At 39.9% G+C, this 19,506-nt stretch overlaps 1 protein-coding gene and 1 long non-coding RNA gene across 12 annotated transcripts in view; one reads left to right on the top strand and one right to left on the bottom strand.

Annotated features, from left to right (window-relative positions):
• The window catches only part of LOC145453991 (uncharacterized), an 88,401-nt gene that overhangs the window by 45,697 nt on the left and 23,198 nt on the right, over positions 1-19,506 (bottom strand). For all 11 annotated transcript variants that reach the window (XM_080331959.1, XM_080331957.1, XM_080331961.1 and 8 more), the window contains exons 14-17: positions 16,293-16,426; positions 14,761-14,917; positions 14,531-14,700; positions 14,323-14,466 (exon numbers count right to left, since the gene is read on the bottom strand). In XM_080331959.1, the coding sequence (XP_080188085.1) occupies positions 14,323-14,466; positions 14,531-14,700; positions 14,761-14,917; positions 16,293-16,426 (605 nt within the window). The remainder of the gene's footprint in view (positions 1-14,322; positions 14,467-14,530; positions 14,701-14,760; positions 14,918-16,292; positions 16,427-19,506) is intronic.
• LOC145453997 (uncharacterized) lies at positions 4,665-10,506 on the top strand. Its single transcript, XR_013920004.1, has 4 exons — positions 4,665-7,200; positions 7,447-7,597; positions 9,250-9,446; positions 10,319-10,506. It is a non-coding gene; the product is annotated as an uncharacterized LOC145453997 (long non-coding RNA).

Genomic DNA, 19,506 nt, shown 5'->3' with positions numbered 1-19,506 from the left:
TCTACCTTGCCAAGTAATCTTTTCGCACTTCATAAGGATGTTAAAAGTTCCGAAGATTTCTATTCCAAGTCCCAAAGCTTATGTCAGATCAATACCTCGCGTTGATGGACTACTCTACGTTCTGAATAAAAATCGAATTCAAAATCTTCACCATTTGGCCTGTTATCCCGAAGATATTCATCTTGATCAAAATTATCGAGCATATAGGAGTTTCAGGTTACACCGGATAAGCTGAATGGGGCATTGGACCTATAGCTGATAGTAAATGTCATGTTTATTTTTCTTGCCATATCCTGCAGTTTGCATCAAATATGTGTGTGAAATATCCTCGGATGATTGCATCCTGTAACGAGTCTAACCAGAAATGGGTGAAAACATCGGCCTAGATCGATACCAGGACCTTTGTCCTACATAATTCAATCGAGCCCTTGACTATATAACTTATTATGTGAAAGTGTGGATTTTAATATGATATGTAAATGTAATATGGCTAAATTCGCGAAAATCTGCATATTTGGGCATAAGTCGTAGAGTAAAAAGTTGACGTGATAGAAGAAAAGCAGTGGCATTTTCGGAATCAGCACGCCAAAATTAGCCTAAATAAAGTGCCAAATCAAAGTCAACAAATTTTTCGTTCAAAATTGTTGCCCAGTGTCATCGAGTTGTCCATCTCTGGCAGTGACAGTAGCGAGTTATATACGCCAAGCAAAGTTTTAAAAACTCTGTATAATTGATGACGTAATAGTTTTGTGTTGAATTCCTTTCCCGGTGATACCGAGATGCTGCGAATACTAGCAAGTTGAAATCCAAGGATTTTGAATACATATCATCTACATCAGGGGTTTTCAAGCTGTGGGATGGTACGCACTTGTGCGAATGAAAAAAAAATTCAGTGCGTATGATCAACGTGGTGCGGATGAGTGCGGATGAAAATCAAGACTGTTACTTTTTCCGACGTGAAATAATTCAAATAAACCTAATAGGACATTCAAGTGCAGCGGCTGCCTAAATTTTGTCGTCGGGAACGTAAAATTGACTGTTTGTTTTCTTTCTCTGAACAATCATCATAATTTCCTAATACCGGTTCGATTAGCACAGGGGTGGCCAACCTTTTCGGCCAACAGACCACATGCAATTGTCGAAACATTGCGCGGGCCACTATAGCCGCGCCAAGCGCGAAAAAGTTTCAAAGTTTATAGGTCAATTATATTGTTACTTGAGTACATAGCGTGTATGCTGTTAATCACTGTGCTCAGTTTGCAAGGACAGGACTATTCGGCGCCTGGACATATCGATATCCAAAGCTTCGGTCAACGTGCGTCAAACACTTCGTGCCTATGGTTTCATCATCGACGGTCTTTCTGCGGTCGACGGTCGCATGTTAGACGACACTTTCTCTCGTAATTGCGAATATAGATAGACCAAAGCTGGTATAGTAGGCATTTTTTTCATTTTAAGGATTTAGGCAACGCAACAATATTAAAAGCAGGAAATTGAGTGACAGCATAATGCGCGAAGCATGAGAACAATTTACTAAAAAATAATCTACCGCAAAATATTCTACTTTATTGTAATGTACGAAGTTCTACCAAAAAATGTGACTTTCCAATGCGTCGGAGCCGATATTTTAGTCATCAACATCCCAAGAGTTGCGGACAGACTAATCTCATTTTTGGTTGGCCTTGCAGGTTCATAATTTGGCAATCCATTTTTGATAATGTAACTAATTTCGAAAATTACCTCGCAGGTCACATGCGGCCCGCGGGCCACGGGTTGGCCACCCCTGCGTTAGCACGACACAGTAACTGCATTATTTTGTGTTGATCTAATTTATTGGCAGCCGCATATACGTTTTGAACATAGTGCCAGATTTACATTTTGTAAGAATTCTAGGACAGATACTATCCGTGAAAATAATCGTACTAGGCAATATCTCTTCCAAATCATCGTACTTCGTTGTGATGCGATATGCACTTGTTGTTGTTTGTGATATTCATGGTGGTTGTCGACTACTATACGGTCATTTACACCAGGTCAGTTTTCTTCATGTTTTATTCGGTAGCTGCCCAGGGGGACGCTAGCGCCCACTATGGGAACCACTGGTATAGCTGGTTGGCCATAACTTTCGATATTGATATGCTCACTTGCTCAGTCGTCGCAATGGTCGGCACTCGGCAGTCGGCACCGAATAGTCACGTCCTTGCAATCTGAGTCGACAGTAGTACAAAGGCGACACGCAGAGGAGAATAATTCACCCGAATTTGAAGTCGTCACACTTGTTTCGTAGAGCTGTGTTGCGTACAATTGTGGTGTGCGCGTTCGGTATGTCATACATGTCCGTGAAATCGTAGCATACTAGTGTACTATTATAAATGCATTATTTTTTGATGCGTGAGGCTGGGGTCGCGAGATGTCACTAAAACTCCGACTTTAGTCGTGATCAAAGAAACTGGTCATTGGTTATTGAAGATTATTGGACTGCTGTGAACTATCAAGTTACATTGCGTTGAAGAGCTGAACACACCGTATAGTTACTTTCTTTGCTCTTCTCATTTACTCGCAAGACAGAAAATGAGAAATTAAAAAAAGAACACAAGTCGGAGTAGCGTATCACAAGCTAGCGAGCTCTTATGTGCTTACTCTTCTTGATAGTTTTGGAACTCATTTTTCAATCCATTATCAGAAAAAAGCATTAAAACAAATATGTGGCGTTTGCACCCCTCCAACGAACGGGAGCCTCCGAGACGTTTCTATGTCATAATCTCAAAAACAATTTCTGCCATCAAGCATTTTTCACTCTCGGAAAATACGCTGTAAGACCTGGCCATCCAAGCACTAGAAGTTCTTGTACGAAATCCGACACATATTTGGCAGAAAGGTTTTAGTGCACTATGGTTGAAACCAAAACGAGGGAAAAGAGTTTTTTTAATGACACACTTCGTGGCGTAAACCAATAGCCTACTACTGTTGCACATCTCAACAAAATATTGTTAAAGTATCTGCATTTTCTTTTTGTATAACAAATTTCGGTTATTTAGTGCGAATGAAATTTATTCAGAAAAAAAATTGTGCATGGAGCTCAAAAAGGTTGAAAAGCACTGATCAATACGAATACGTTGAGATTATTGGAAAATGTTGGTGTTTCACAAAAAATATTCACAGTGCAGAACAGGGCTGTGGAGTCGGTAAATTTTACCACCGACTCCAACTCCGACTCCGACCCCACACATTTTCAATGGACCGACTCCGACTCCTGAGTCTTTGAAAATACCGACTTCGACTCCGACTCCAACCCCGATTCCAACAGTATTACCAATTTACTTCGAAAATTATATGCCACAGTGACGGTTAAATGACTATCACATAACCATTAAACATATGCAAACATATGATTAACGATGGCATGCAAAATTGTTTCATTGTGGCACAGCTCGAATTATTCACTAAGCATGAAAGATCTAAATTTCCTTCCTTTTTTTCCATATTTTATGAGTTTTCATAACATGGACTCTCTAATAACCTAATATGTATGAATAATTCGAACACGACATACATCAGATATTGTATATTTAAAATGTAGATAACAATCGAAATGTTGCTCTTGTGTATGAGTCAGCAACTAATACAGAGATGCATCTTACTAATTTTCTCATTACACACTGTACTGATTACAAGCAAACACACTCTCACTACTAACTTACTTTGGTCATAAACGAAATTTTGGAAGTATTCAAATAGCATATGTCTAGTCTAGATGCGCTTGATCAAATATTCAAAGACTAGGACTTACAATCTTTCTCAATCCTTTGTTCGAACCAAGCAGCGAAGCTACACTACAAATATTTTTAATTTTGTCAAGTGGGAAGGAGCGTTTGGTTATATTTACATCAATTTTACAAGCAGACGATATATTTACTCTGTCACAATATAATGATAGAATTCCAAAACTTGCATTAATTTGTGACTGCATCGCGAAGATGCACATTGCTTCTTTCTTCCTCTATGCAACTGAATTGTATTCTGCAAATAATGTTCAATTCTATCGATGTCAGGGGTGGCCAACCTTTTTGGCCAAAGGGTCACATGAGATTTACGAACCATTGCGCGAGCAACTTGAATGTTGATAACCGTTTTTTTAGTCGCCCGATAGGAACGAACGGAATTCGGTAACATTGAAAACAAGACTTATATGACTACGTTTTAAAATTGACAACAATATGCCGTGGTGTCGTGGTAGCGCGAAATATTTTGAAAGGTAATGAATGAATACGATCAATAAATATATTACTTGTACATAAGGGGGGTCGCCTCTGTATAGCAATGGGCTAATTGTGTATGGACAGGATCATTTGGCGTTTTAGACATAGCAATATCGACGGTTTCGGTGAACATGCCTCCCCAGCAAACACAAAACCGTAAAAGGATCATCCGGGATCATCTCGATTAGGTTCTGATTTTCTAAGTGTCGGGGGAATGTCTAAAATACGTAGTAGGATGGTCTAGTGGTTATATTCAATCAAAATAAATTCCTACTCGGTGTTGTTCCATGGCATGCGTTAGACTTCATTATATCGCGTTGTTAACCAAATAATGCAAATTTTCTATCGCTTGCGGGTATGTCTAAAAGACGTAGAAAGGATAATGTTTGTGTTACATTCAATATCGATAAATCACTATCCGGTTTTGTTCTATCTCAAGCGGTAGCTTCGTTATATCCATTAGAAAACAATGTTCTACCTTCGTTTTATTGCGTGAGGATGTCACCGGTGTTGAATATTCGTGTTGTTGCTCTAAGGCCGAACAGTTTCGTTTTCTTCTGATATATATGATCTTCATTAGATATATATTCGCTCTTTCGGTAATCTCGTATGTTCAACGAGTATGGATAATAGTTTTATTCAGAGAATAACTAAATAAATGAGATGTTGTACGTTTAGGAATATGATTATCGATGCGTGACTTCTAGAATATATCGGCGATTCAAATTTACGTCATCGCGCGTGACAAAGATTTGACTCGCAACAGGTAGCAGCCAGTCATAGTTCGCTCTTTCTGTATGGTAAATGCCGTAAATATATAGGAATTGTGACTGAATGAGGTAGCGGGTAAAAGGTATATATGCAGTAGCATATACCTTATGGGGTATTTCGAATTGCCTGTAGTATGTGACGCGTAGAGCTGTTTGACTTTCTTCAAACCAGGCGTAGACATAACTGTAGAAAAGTCTCAGCGTTTCCAGGTTAGAATTATAGAGCTAAACCGTTTTTTCCGAATTAGATTACAATTATATTACTGGCATTTCGCTCTAATTTAGTGAAATTAGACCACTAGAATTATCTAGTTGTCCAAGTCGCTTCAAACATCTGAATTACCGCATTTACCGGTAGGCCTACCTTCTATACCTATATCTTAATATTTATGCTTGAATTTTCTAGGCCTATAAGTCATATAGATACATACCTGTAGAACACTGATTCGTAGGTTACCTGCCTTGGTACTGGCATCCTGATTTTATAAAAGTTGGTGCAAGAATGGACATTTTCAACTTGATGTTGATTAATGGAGCAAAATTTGATATTTGAATGCAGTTATACCTCGAATCCAGTGACAAGATTATTAATCGTTGAAACCAAACGCAGCTTGTTTATGTTGGCCCAGAGAATTTCGCTAGCCAGTCCATATTGATAGAATATGGTCACAGTAAGATAATATTTTGGGCTATTTTACATGAACTTTACAACATTTGATTTAATATGTCCGGTAAAAAATTTGTTATTCTGCTTTCGAATAAGACCTAAATTGCTGGTTTCAATGTTAACTGTGTTTGTCAAAGGCTGTAAAGGTAATTTCTTTTCCATGTTAGATGTTTGTTTGTTTGTGGTGTTCATGGTGGTGGTTCGACTACACTGGTCATTTTACACCAGGCCGGTTCTTCTTATTATTCCGTATCTGCCCAATTACCAGTGAACTCGGCACTCGGTGAATTCGGCCGCACAAACTCGGCACTTGGTGAATTCGGCCGTGGTAGATCTCGTAGCGGAACCGGTCACCATGATTGGTTACTGGACTGTTTTCTGGTGAACTTGGCACTTTGAGTGGTTGGCAATGTTGTACGGGGGTCAGGGCATGCGTAGATCACACAGTCACGGCGTGATTAGATCACAGATTGCGTAACCGCGGGGAAATAACGCGACACTCTTCACTTGGTGAACTCGACCCTTGGAGGAATTGGCACTAGAACACCTTCGCATTAGAAGTGCATTTAAATGAATGAACAGTATCAAACAGGAAATTTAAACGTGTCGTGGCTCGCGGTAGATCTCGTAATCTTGGGATCCTTCAACCCTGTTATCGAGACACCCTAACCCAGAGTGGAATCGTCTCTCCAAAGGCAAAAATCGGTTTATTTTGACGTGATCATGCGAAACATTTGTTGATGAGGAACACTGGCTTGTGATCGATAAACGAAGAAGCGCCGCTTGATGTTCCACAGCTTCGATCTCACATACAACGACAAGATCCATCTTCTCAAAACTTGCACGACACAGGCCCGTCACTCGCGCCATCGATTCCAAGCAGACCGCGCGTGGTCGGTATATGAGCGCTGCGTCATTTACTGCGGCTACGCAATCCGTGATCTAATCAGGCCGTGACTGCGTGATCTACGGATGCCCTGACATCCTTACAAGATTGACGAATCACTTGATAATACTATTATTAGTTTGATAATTCATATTAATAGCCGAATTCACCAAGTGCCGAGTTCATCGGCAACCATCTGCCCACTTATAGCACGGCCCACTCCTAGGCTTTTTAAGACATGGCTATGCGGATCAGATGGCGAGGAGGAGCCTAGATAAACGGCCAACACTTCGGTAGGAATTATGGAGTCGACGTGTCAGGCTCGAACCCGCAATTCATTGGTGTTTCGCTATAATGGAACGTACAACTACGTTACCTCGCCATACCTTGTAAAATGGGACCGTAGCATTTGGCATTTCGTGTGGCAATTGACTTTTGTGTGGAAAATTGTGTTCGTTTTAGAACTTATCCGAAACTTTTATTCCGCCATAGATTGTATATGATAAAACGATATCGGAATTGATCCTAGAAGAATTCCAAAGCCACTCACCACAAAGGAGGATTTAAAGAAGTTTGATGACACATTGAATGAAAGCAAAAGCCTTTGCAAGATATGTGGTATGTTGAATCTGTTTTGTTATTTTTAAATACTTTGTTGTGCCGATAGCAGACGGTATATATAAACGTAAGATGTGGAAACTATCAAGGTATTATGTTCATTATTTTTAGAAATTCAGTCAGTCAAAGTGGACGATCGTATTGCTTGTATTATATTTAGGCTTATTTTAGCATCTTTGAGATGCAACTCTGAGCGTGGACGGTCATGAACAGTCAACTAAATCTGTTCCTATATTGACATATCAGACATTTGCACTCGTACCGTTGGTGGCGACAATATTGGTCAGTCAGCAAGAAGCATCATGAAGAAGGTTGCCAGTCTGGTGTAATTATAGCAGAGTCGGAAAGAATGGGAAATACACTTTCATCAACCTCCATTTGAACAAGATCACATATAGTAAGAGACATTCATGATATGCTGCAAATGTGACTGTGTTCTTTGTCTAGTCACCCCACTCATGTAACTATTGAGGCTTCATGCCAGGGTTGTAACCAAGTCACAAGGCTCCGGGTCGCAAGTCAATTTCACTTTTATAGTTTTGACTCGAGTCATTTTCAATTCACCACCGAGTCAAGTCCGAGTCCAAGTCAGCGAGCAGAGGGCCGAGTTCGAGTTATGGTATTATGACTCGAGCCAGAGTATAAGTCATTGTCTTAGCTGCTTAGTTTCCAATTTAGGTCTTGTTAAACCAACTTATTATATTTTTTTGTGATATCGAGTGGGTTGCATTTATAATATACGAATTTTCCTTACTTTTAGCAGTTTCTGGCCGCATTTTCAAACCCCAGTATCAATAGGCGAAATCCCAATAGCGATTTGCTGTACTATTCTTTGAAATAATCATGAAATGTCGGTCTTGGCCGTCTGAGTCTCAAGTCATGCGCAATGAGTCGAGTCATTTCCGTACTTTGAGAAGATGACCTGAGTCAAGTCGAGTCAACAGAAAATCGTGACTCAAGTCTTACAACCCTGCTTCATGCAATGAGCATTTACTTTGAAGATAAATAGTAATTAAATAACTGGTTGGTGGTACAAAATTTTAATACTGCTTTCAAAAGTACCTTCATGATAAACGTTATTGAAACCCGAAGAACTTTTCGCGCGCCAATTAAAGAGCTACCGGCACGATAAAGGAAGCAAAACAGAGTTGAATTCAAAATCAGATGGAGAATTATGACGCATTAATGTCGAATGTAGAAATAACATCAATGGAGCCAGAGCACAGCAACAATGCAGTGTATAACAACGGTCGCGTAAAACAGTATGACAGCGTGACACAATTCTTTATTTATTTATTCTAGTGGTGCCCACCGTAAATACTATTTTATTCAAGTCCAAATTTTTCGATGGCAATAACTCCGCTTCCACTTGTTTGAATCAAACCAAATTTGATGAACATTGTTTCTATACATAACCTAACACTTACATGGGGTGAACAGAAAATTTTCAAATTTTTTCTATTTATTTTTATATAATAAATATAAACTTTCTTTTCCTGTAGCAATGCGGCTACTGGTTGGAATTGAACCAAATTTGGTGTGTAGGCTTGAATTAGGTAACCTAACAATTTTATTAAGTAGCCAGAACGATTTGAGAAAAAAAGTCATTTTTTTAAGAGCCCTACTGTCCATGTCAGAGAAACGTTTTAGGGTAGGCCTACTCTCATGTCTCGCAGCGTTCTCTACATAATTGTCAATTGCGATACAAACTGTACTTGTATTGGTAAAGCCATCCAACTTCGAATTGTAAAATGTTGGGAGTCTTGATATCAAATTTTTGAAACGTGCACTTTGAGAAGATTTCGGAATCTGTCAAATTATAAAAAATTTTGGCAAATTTTTTGACATATTTCATCTATTTGGGACTCGATCAGCGTAAAAGAATTGGTAATTATTTTATACAATATATTGTATTTGTAGTTGAAGTATAGTAATAATTCTTATGGTTACCGCACTTGTAACGATTCACGGCCATAACTGGAATAATTAGAATGATGTAACTTTCAAATTGTCATGCATTTTGCTACAACATTGTTCTCAATTTTCAAGGTGCTGACCATTGGAGGAAGAATCACCATTAAGCCGGGAATTTACGATCCGTAAACGCGGCCGACTGTTTCTCTCCTGAAGCGGAAGCGACAGAGAAGAGGAACGAAGAAAAAAAAATAGCAGAAATAGCAAGAGTGTGACAAGTCGCGTCCGTTCGCTTTAATGCGTATTTCCATCCGCGAAGCGCGTAGTAGTAGGTGGGAAAACTAATGGGCGTTTGGTTAGCGGTTATATAAGGTTGACTCCAGCGCTGTATTTGCTAAATATTGCGGTGAAATAGGGGTGGTGTCATTTGGTATCAATATTGACTATTAAAAGACCATTTGTTAGTGGTCATGGATCTGTTTGGCAAGTATTCAGTAATTTCTGATGGTCACTTCCCGGCTTCTGTTCTCTAACCCCTCATGATTGTTATTCTGCTTCTAGTAAGACTGTCGATTCTAATGTTTTATCATTTTTCGGAGGTTTCGCTCGCTTTATTTACAACGTTTTGCTCTCTGCTAGGTCAATTACTTTCCTGGCTGAGTATCGCTACAGCCTAAGAAACTGCACTAATTCTCATTTTAATGTCTTGCTGTCAATTCTAATAATTTGTTAATGTCTATACCAGTGCAGCCACTCAAATGTTTTGTTCTCTGTACACAATATTGTTAGGTCTTCAGCTTTCCAGGCAGAGTATCATTCCACTTTCTAGACTTGAGTATATATCTCTCCAACTAGCTGCCAAATAACTGATTCATTTGGATTGTTGAATTGATCATTTTTGACAGAATGTGAAGAAATTTTAGTCAAGAATTCTTTTTGTGTTAGTGGCTGTTTTCAAAGATTGCTGAAGTAGTCATCGTTGATCTTGATAATCAAGTAGAAGTGGCGATTGAAGTCAGTTCTCTAGTCATATAATAATAAAAAATATAATAAAAAAACTTGAGTGTAAATAGTCCAGAATCAAATCCATTTTAGTAAGTATGGGCGAAAAAAATGCAGGAGTCATTCGATACTCGCTACCTCTGCCATTTTCGCAGTACCAATGTCTTAGCTAATAATCGTCATTTTCATTTTATTTTTGCAGGGTGTTGAAAAGAAAACGCCAGAGGGATTATCATCATCAGACGATGTAACCTTCTGATTACTGACTGTTCTCATAGTTTCATTCATTGCTACTTGGCACTACAAGTAATTTCGTTCGTTTCATTTTTTACACCGGCATTATTTACTTGCCAATTCCGTTTTGGAATAAATTACCGCAAATGTGATTAATATGTAGTAGATAATGTGGTGTGTGTGTGTGTACGCAGCCGTGATCAGGTTATGCCCAGTGGTAGAAAACAGGTTATTATATCAGGATATTCTTCTAATGTAGGATCTACATTCTACTCACCATGTTTAAAGGCTGTAGCATCTACATAATATTTACATTATTGAAGGACATGGAAAAGACATTGAATTGAGTCGACACAAAATCCCCCTTTCTACTACCTGCCGAGCTCTAATATCTACTATATCGGACTCCGCTTTCTACATCTTTGGTCTGTACTGTGTTTACTGGGTCTGTCATTGTGCGCGAATGTTTCATCGCCGACGATCTCGCTTCGAGTGCACCATCAAAGACCCATGTTGGACGACACGTTATCTCCTAATTGCGAGTATATTTGGACTCAATTCTGTGAATTACGCGTATTTATAATTTCTAGGGGATTTCCAATACTAAATGCAAGAAACATGACCACAAATCATGCGAAGTGGTAAGAAAAAATTCAAATCAAATAAATCTGTTATGGAATATTGTATTTTATGGTCATATACGAAGATCTGCGCTGAATGTGGCTGGCCCCTGGTTACGCCAATGCGTCGAAACTGATGTTTTATTCATCAAAAAATTTCGCGGTCAGGCTAATCAAATCTTGCTTGGCCTTGCAATTTTATCCTGATGGTATATCTAATCTCAAGAATTACCTCGGCACGGTCTGGCCACCCCTAATCTGTATCATTACCAATAACAATGATTGATAGCACATAAAAAGCCTATTATGGTTATTATTAGTAATTTAAAAGATATATTTGAAAAGAAATTGTTTACATGATAAAGAAGTTGGAGTCGGAGTCGAAGTCGGGGTCATTTAGACTAACTCCGACTCCGACTCCAGTCAGTATTTTTTCCACGACTCCGACTCCAGCCACTACAGTTTTCACGACTCCGACTCCGACTCCATCAAGCGGAAATTAGCCAAACTCCGACTTCACCGACTCCGACTCCACCGACTCCGACTCCACAGCCCTGGTACAGAATCTACCAAAGTTCGTTTGCGTATGTGACCCGCTGATTTATGAAGTCTTGGATTCAAGTATATACTTGTACCATATTGAGATGTAGTAAATCTAGTAACCACCAATTGCATTGCCCTGGTGCATCACTCATCATCTCATACTGCACAGGCTTTATATTCTATAAAGGTAAGGTAAAAGGTACATATTTCAACTTTGACACCTTGCATACTGGTATTACCACATAATGAGTGGTACTAGCATACTAGATGCGTCACAGCAAAAAGCAAATTTCCGATAAATTTATGCGTGTGCGAGCATTCGCAATTCCGGCGCTTGCGCACCTGCGAAAAAAATTGATGCATCGTAATCACAGCAGGTAACGGGCTCCTCCTCGACATCTAATCAGCGTAAGCGTTGTCTTAAAAAAGCCTAACAGCGGGGCGTGCTACAAGTCGGCAGATACGAAATCAAAACAAGGAATATCGAAATTGTGTAAATAACCATTGTATAGTCAAAACACCATGAATACCACAAATAACAACTTGCTGTCAGGAAACAATACTGAAATGATGTCTATCAGTTCAGATGCAATCGCGTCGAGCCAGCATGCTATTATTTCACCAACATTGGAAGGAAATTACTCGGAACTGCGAAGGAAATCACGATTCAACAACCACGATGGTTGCGGATTGAAATCAAGGTAAATTTTCATGGTGATCTCTACATTTGCCCGGAACATTATCATGCCGCCAAACCTTTTTGTGAGATTCGGTTATTCATTGACTGTCATTGTTGTAAGATTTCCGCATTAGTTCCGATAGAATTGCGTGGATCTCATTGTAAAGTTTTGCTGAATAAAGCCTCTTTAGTATTAGTTGGCTCGCGCATGCGCATTCCATGAAATTATAGAAACGCGACGCTGTGTCTCTTTTAATCGAAATCCTCTCACTCTCCTCAAAGCTTTATAGAATGCTTCAAGGTGAGGAAACAGTCTTAATCTTCGTTCTGATTTTGTGAAATGTTCTAATCCAGATTGTCGCGACAAAGGACAAATCCAGATATTGTCCGTCGGTTGGGAAAAACATGTTTTCCTGCATTTCCCTGGCTTCTCAGCTTATTTCCCCATTCATGCTTGCTGATTCCGATATGAAAAGCGTTCCTTCAGCCAATTTATCAAACCACCCTGTTGCTTATTGTTCAGGAAATTGGACGCGTATATTTGCTCATTAATCATAATATTTTTATTGTAATAATTAATGTATCTATCTTTAGACGATATATCCCTAGCTCGTTTCATTTGGTGTTCATTCGTCTTTAACCTGGATATTTAGCTGGGTAAATAGTGGTATTTCCACAAATAGCAAAACTTTCACTTTCGTTCAATTCCAATTCCACCGGCCAAAGATGACCCAAAACGAAATGAAATTAGGGCTATAGATATTTATTGATCAGCTCTATTAAAGCTGATTAATCTAGACGGGAAATGCAAACGCGACAATAACAATTTGGTTTAAAGATGCGACTAGTTTACCAGACCGTGGAATGATTTAGATATTAATTTGGCTATTGCCTTCATCTAGGAGTTTTCATTGTCGATAAAAGTGTTTGGGTTATATTTTAATCAGAGAAGCAAGGAGATGGCTCGGTGGTAGTTGGTTTGCACAACTCCATGATTTGTAAGATGTAAGCCCATATCCTCTCGGCAATATTGCTGCCTTCACTCTTGGATGCTTCTGTGATGTTATCCAATATCTCGGTCCCAGCAGCTATCTCAGTGGCGAGGATTTCAGAGCTAGCAGTAGAAGATTCGGTATTTGATGTTACTGAAAGAAAAACAAAACTATTCCGTCAAAATTCAATCCAATTGGGAAACGGTGTCCAATCTGCGGCGGTTGATGTATAGTAATTAGTAGGGGTCATCATTGATACTGAATTAGAAGTAAAAGTAATTCCATAAACTTCTACCCAATTACAAACTAAGAAGGCATGACACGACAAAATTTATTTTTAGTAGAGGTAGGAAATGAATTTTAGAGAAGTACTCAAGTAAGTATAGTAATAAAAAAGTCGACTTATTCACAAAGTCCTCTAGTTACTCGAAAGTTGGTAGTGCGCTCGTAGCCATCTTGCAGTAATCTCGGGGTCTTCAATGAGAATCATATTTCTCATAAGCGATAATATATGTGGCCAATCAGGGTTGCATTTAAAACAAATGTTGCTTTAAAACACTTTGTTTAAAACATGTTTCAAACAGTGTTTAAAAAAATTGTGTTTTTTTCAAACGTTGTATATGATGTAGTATGAGCCTACTGACGATTTGCACCCGATTAAGTCGGCGTGTACGATGTATAGTGGATGGAGCCGTCGAAATCGTCCTCAGTTCAACATTTATAGCAAGTAGATGTAGATCAGTTTTTGTGAATGGGTGTTCTGATGATGATGACCGCCGACCGAAAAAATGCTGCAAAACGATGATCTCGTCGCGGTTACATGTGTTTTTGGTCGGAAGCCCTTTTCATCGAAGGAGCCATATTCGCCCTATATTTTCAATCGTCAATGTCAATCCACCGTGACGTCACTATTAAGGATTCGTGACTTCATGGCTAAAAACAACAAAAGAAAACAATGAAATAGGTGGTTTGAACAAGGGCCACGTTTTAAGCATGTTTTTGTTTTAAAATGCAAATGTTTTAAAATGCAAACCTAGGACCGATGGTATGTTGCCGTATGCATTGGGCTGATACCTGATCCATCCCACTCACGACATTACTGCCAGATTGAATGCTTTAGTTTTGTATATCTAGCCACCTTCTGCATCCAGTGTCGCGCCGCGAAGGCAGGTATTTCCCAGCTGTTGATATCCATCCGCGCATATGCATTTGGCTACCGTGTCACTCAACGCAATGCACATGTGGCGACATTCGCTTTTCGCGCAGGGATTCCGCACCGGTTCTGAAGACGCGTAGAGTTCATAACGCTATCTGCTACTGACCGCAAGGCATCTCAGTCTGCTTACTGATGTAGTTGGAGTAAAACGTCTCGCTGAATACGGAAATAGTTGTAACTTTGAAAAACTCGGCTGGTCCAAACGGTGACATGGACGTGACCCCCTCGCTCAGATTGAACCTTGCGAGTCCTGTGGTTCCGCCTTCGGCGACGTAAACCATGCCGAGGTGGACCTTCATGCTGTTGAAAAGGTACTAACGACTCTCGTCCAGTTACATCTCAGAAGTCACAGGGACTTACTCAATGATGTACGGGTTTGCTCTGGAGAGGTAATGAGTAGACACGTCGTACTGTTTTATGGTCTTTTGTTTCGGCGAAGTGTTGTTAATCGTCTTCAGTGATGACAGTTCGATTTCGTAGATCAAGGCAACTGCTTCGGCCACGTAGAGTCTGTTTGCTAAGTTGAATGCACAATGTGATGACGTGTGCAGAATGGTTGCTAGATATGATGCCTTCACAACAACAAGGTTGTCCTACTTATATATCTAAAATTATATTTTATGAACGCTGTCGCTTTGATGAAATCGAGATGCTGTCGTTCGGGCAATTAAAACACCATGCGTTCTAAAACTTGTTTGGAACCAGGCAGTTAATGAAAAAGGTGCATATGAACACCCACTCCTCCAATGTTGGATCTAGCACAAACAGCCCATATACCCCTCGAGGTTGTTTTTTTGCCATGGCACACACACTTCCTATGATGGCGATGACCGCAAATAAAGATACCTTTACACTTCATACCATCGTCTTCTATAACAGGAGTATATTTTATATGATCTCAATTCTGCTTAACTCTACACCAATTCTATAAATCTAGGTCAATTTTCAATGAAGTAACAATTAGAATGTGGTTGCGAATGCCGTTGCAGGCAAAGCAAACAAATTAAATCGAGTTTTGATATGGCCCAAGGTTGACCATAACCAAGCAGCATTTAGTAGCTTTATGGCTCGCACAGGTACTTGGATCGCACAGGTACTTGGATCGAGTTATAACACACAGTCACTAGTTTGGCAGTCACTTCAATTGATATAGATATTGCAATGTGGTGTCACGTGGACCGCGTGAGCATTACACTGATAAGGTATCCAAAATCTCCACACCTGACGTGGCGCTGTATTTAAAGTCGCATCCGACTCGTGACGCAGTCCTACTGCTGGTCATATTGGTCACTGGTAATGGATCTTCATTCACATCATAAAATTCCTGTGGGTATAGCTATATTTTCTTGCGCTTCAATAATAATTCAGAGCAGATATTCACAATTGTACTGAATATTGTACATTGGGCAATTGTCATATCAATACACTGAATGGCTAACGCTTCTACATATAATGTGTTAAATAAAAACAACTTGAACACCAGAAAACTGCGCCATGTTTTTGCACCACATTCGTGGACACGTATATGCCATACGGATTATTACTCCGGCGACATCTATACTCCGGCAACATCTATACTCCGTGGACCTATGTTATTTCTGTGCTATAATGCCACTGTCGCAAAAGTTCACATAATCCACAGCTGCAACACCAATGGGTTGCGGGCTCGAGTCCGACCGAGGTCGACTCCAGAATTCCTACTTGAGTGTTGGAGGTTTATCTAGGCTCCTCCTCGCAAATTTATCCGCGGAAGCGGTGTCTTAGAAAAGCATAGAAGTGGGCCGTGCTACAAGTCGGCAGCTACGGAATCAAACAATAAGAATCGGCCTGATGTATAAGATCATTGTAGTCGACAAACACCATGTACTGTACACCACAAAAAAGAAACTTACTTTTATATTCAATCGTGATGGCGTGTGGCCAGTTTAAACTGTCCAAAACGATTTCCTTTTCGGATCCGTCATATCGGCATCTCATCACCTTTCCTTGGTCTGCTTTTGAGAGCGTGTCAGTCCAATAAATGTACCTGAATGCTCATATTGCTTGATCGTGATGTATTTTATAAAAACTGTACTGTACTCAGAAGTGGTAAGTAACGAATTACTTCTAGTCCAGTGCTTCTCAATCTTTTTGTCTTCGCGGACCCTTTTTGGAGCGTCACGAACCCCCGCGGACCCCCGAAGATTTAGTTCAAATTTAGCTATATTGTCGTGCAACCGTCATTTGTCCTGTGCAATGTGCAAATATCAACTGTAGGCTAGTGATAAACAGCAACAAAATGACCATTCTTGAAAATACCATCATAGCCTACTATTCCTGTAGAAATTGGGAAGACTTTAAATTATTTCAAATCTAATTCTGCATTAAATTTATTGAAATACGCGGTCGTGTCTCGGAAATACGCGCCGTCTATTTGATATGAACGAGTGCCGAAAATCCCGTTACACAAAGATAAATGGTGGCGAATGTAATAATTAACGCGCAGCGCTTCCGTCGACACTCGACACCTTTGGGTATGATCGCAAGTCACAACATATATGACATCGGAATTGAGATTTTTAGTGAACATATAACGTCCACCATTCTCACTTCTATTTAGCAGCTCCTCTTATTAAATATTCTAGATTAGCGGTTATGCATATCACAGAAGAAAATGGACTTTTGCCATTATTTATTATGTGTTAGACGATAACATAATACTTGCCATTTCGAAGTCGATCGCTGGCAATGGTTGTAAATAAGTCACAAGGTTTTGAGTCACAGGCCGATCTTACTTTTATAGTAGCCTATAGACTCGAATAAAGTCGGGACATATTCAATGCTTCAACGAGTCAACTCTGGGCCAGTGGTTCGTCTGGGGATATTATTATCTCAATTATATTAGGTTTACGTTATATGGGGCTATTTCGCCCAGTTGATATGACAATTTCGCTCATGATAGTGCAAACATATCCCAAAATAACTTTCTACTATACAAAATTCTAAGTATAAAAGTAACTATAGTTTTGCCTAAAAGTTGTCTAGTAGATTTAAGTAGTAACAGTAGTGAAAACCTATAGCACTTCGGAAAAGTAGAAGTAATTCTTTACTAACCCCCCTGTCTGTATGTACTGCTACTGATATGATATCGAGATATCGTTTACAAATCAGCATTGTATGTAAGCATCAGGATATGCAATTTCGTTATGTGGCTGCAATGCGGGAGTGTCCACCTTTTTTATTAAACAGGGCCACATTTCGTTTACCAATTATTGCGCGGGCCAACGAAGTGTTTACTGCTAATTTGTAATGTAAAATGGCTGTTTTCTGATTCTTAATTAAAACCCTGACACCAGAATCTTAGTATCCGAAATGTGTTTCCGAAGGATTGTGCGGTCCACTTGACTGTTTAGTGCAGTGGTCAGGAACCTTTTTTGTCTAAAGCAGGGGTTCTCAACCCGCGGCCCGCGGGCCGCATGCGGCCCGCAGACGCTTTTTCTGTGGCCCGCGAGATCTTTCAATATGATCGCAATTACTACCGCAGGGGTTCTCAACCCGCGGCCCGCAGACGCTTTTTCTGTGGCCCGCGAGATCTTTCAATATGATCGCAATTACTACCGGCACAGTATTGTTGCATACGGTATCAATTTAGCTACTAAAACTCTCTTATCGCTCCGTCATTGTTTCGTTTGATTTATTCTCAATCTTCAATGTTTTCTAGTTTCTTGATATATGGTCGAGTTTAGATTCTTATTGTTCTGAATAGGTCTTCGGACAGTTCCATCTCGAGTTACACATATCAAATGATCTTAGAAAAAAGCGTTGCTAGCTAGGTCTCAGGCTAAGCAATCCATATTTCGAGGCATTGTTGAGATTGCCGACGACGTTAAAAACGCATGGTTCAAAATTGCTTGGTATATCGCTAAACCCATGAAATCTGTTATAAAAGGTGTTTCTCCAACAAAACGTTACTATACTGTGCGAATCTCCGCTGTTTCCGGAATTTAACAGCAAGGACAACTGCACCTAACAAATTTCGAAGCAGCAGTTGTCTGATTCAACCGTGACAAGAAGAGTAACAGCAATGTCAGTTAATCTTTTGTCGCATGTTTTGAAACACGTTGCCCCGTAGACTACTTCAACCTAGCATTGGGCAAAATCTACGGACATTGCAAAGCTAATGGTATTGGGGTATTCTATCAGAGTGGATATATTTGTAGACGTAATGCTGGCTGGGCAAACGTGGGGAGAGGGGACTAGCAAACAACATCAACTTAACAAAGCTGACTTCTGTAACTATTGGTGCAGGGCATCAGCCATGGAAGGAAAGGAGAATGGTTGATTGGTTTGCTCAGAAATTACCCCGGACATGAGACTTTTTTTTCATATCACTGAGAGCCCAAAGTGACAATGGCCTCTGTAAAGAAAAAGTTACTGTAGTTTTATACTTGCTCGCTCACGCATTGAAACAGAGAGTTCAGTTCTCGGTGCAAGGGTTTGAAGGTGCACATACCGACTTGGGAACGAATGCAATACACGCTTCATGAAGGGATTTACTTGTTCCGTCGGAAGATGACACAATCTGACTAGAAACAGCAACTGAAAGCTTACGAACGCTGTCCATTATGCTGGAGAATGCATACAAACTAAATGCCCATACACGACTGGTAAATAGGCTATATTAGCCTAAATATCATAGTATAGTCCACAAATATACGGCAATAATGTTCTGCGGCCCGCAGCGCTTTTTGCTGTTAAAATGCGGCCCGTTACACAAGGAAAGTTGAGAACCCCTGGTCTAAAGAGTCATATTGGTCCTATTTTTTTATTTTAATTCCCAAAGAGCCATACATGTCAATCAACTGTTACGTCACAATTGAAATTCCGTGACGTCATCGTAGCACTAATTCGAACTATATGGGATTCGTCGCGTGCGCCGCATTTTCTCTGTAAAATCTCGTATTAATCATGCTGGTTGCCTTATTTCAGCTTGATCTTTAAACTTGTGTTACGAGAACGTAGGTTCGTCGTTTTCTCCTATGCGAGAACATACATGATGACATGCGTAGGCAGGTGGAGCCGAACATGTTCACTACAGCAGTATATATCCATACCCACTCTTAGCTG

Source organism: Botryllus schlosseri, chromosome 13 (assembly GCF_051294905.1).
Source record: "Botryllus schlosseri isolate E-star chromosome 13, Bs_hap1, whole genome shotgun sequence".
NCBI lineage: Eukaryota > Metazoa > Chordata > Ascidiacea > Stolidobranchia > Styelidae > Botryllus > Botryllus schlosseri.
This window is presented reverse-complemented; position numbering and strand designations above follow the sequence as displayed.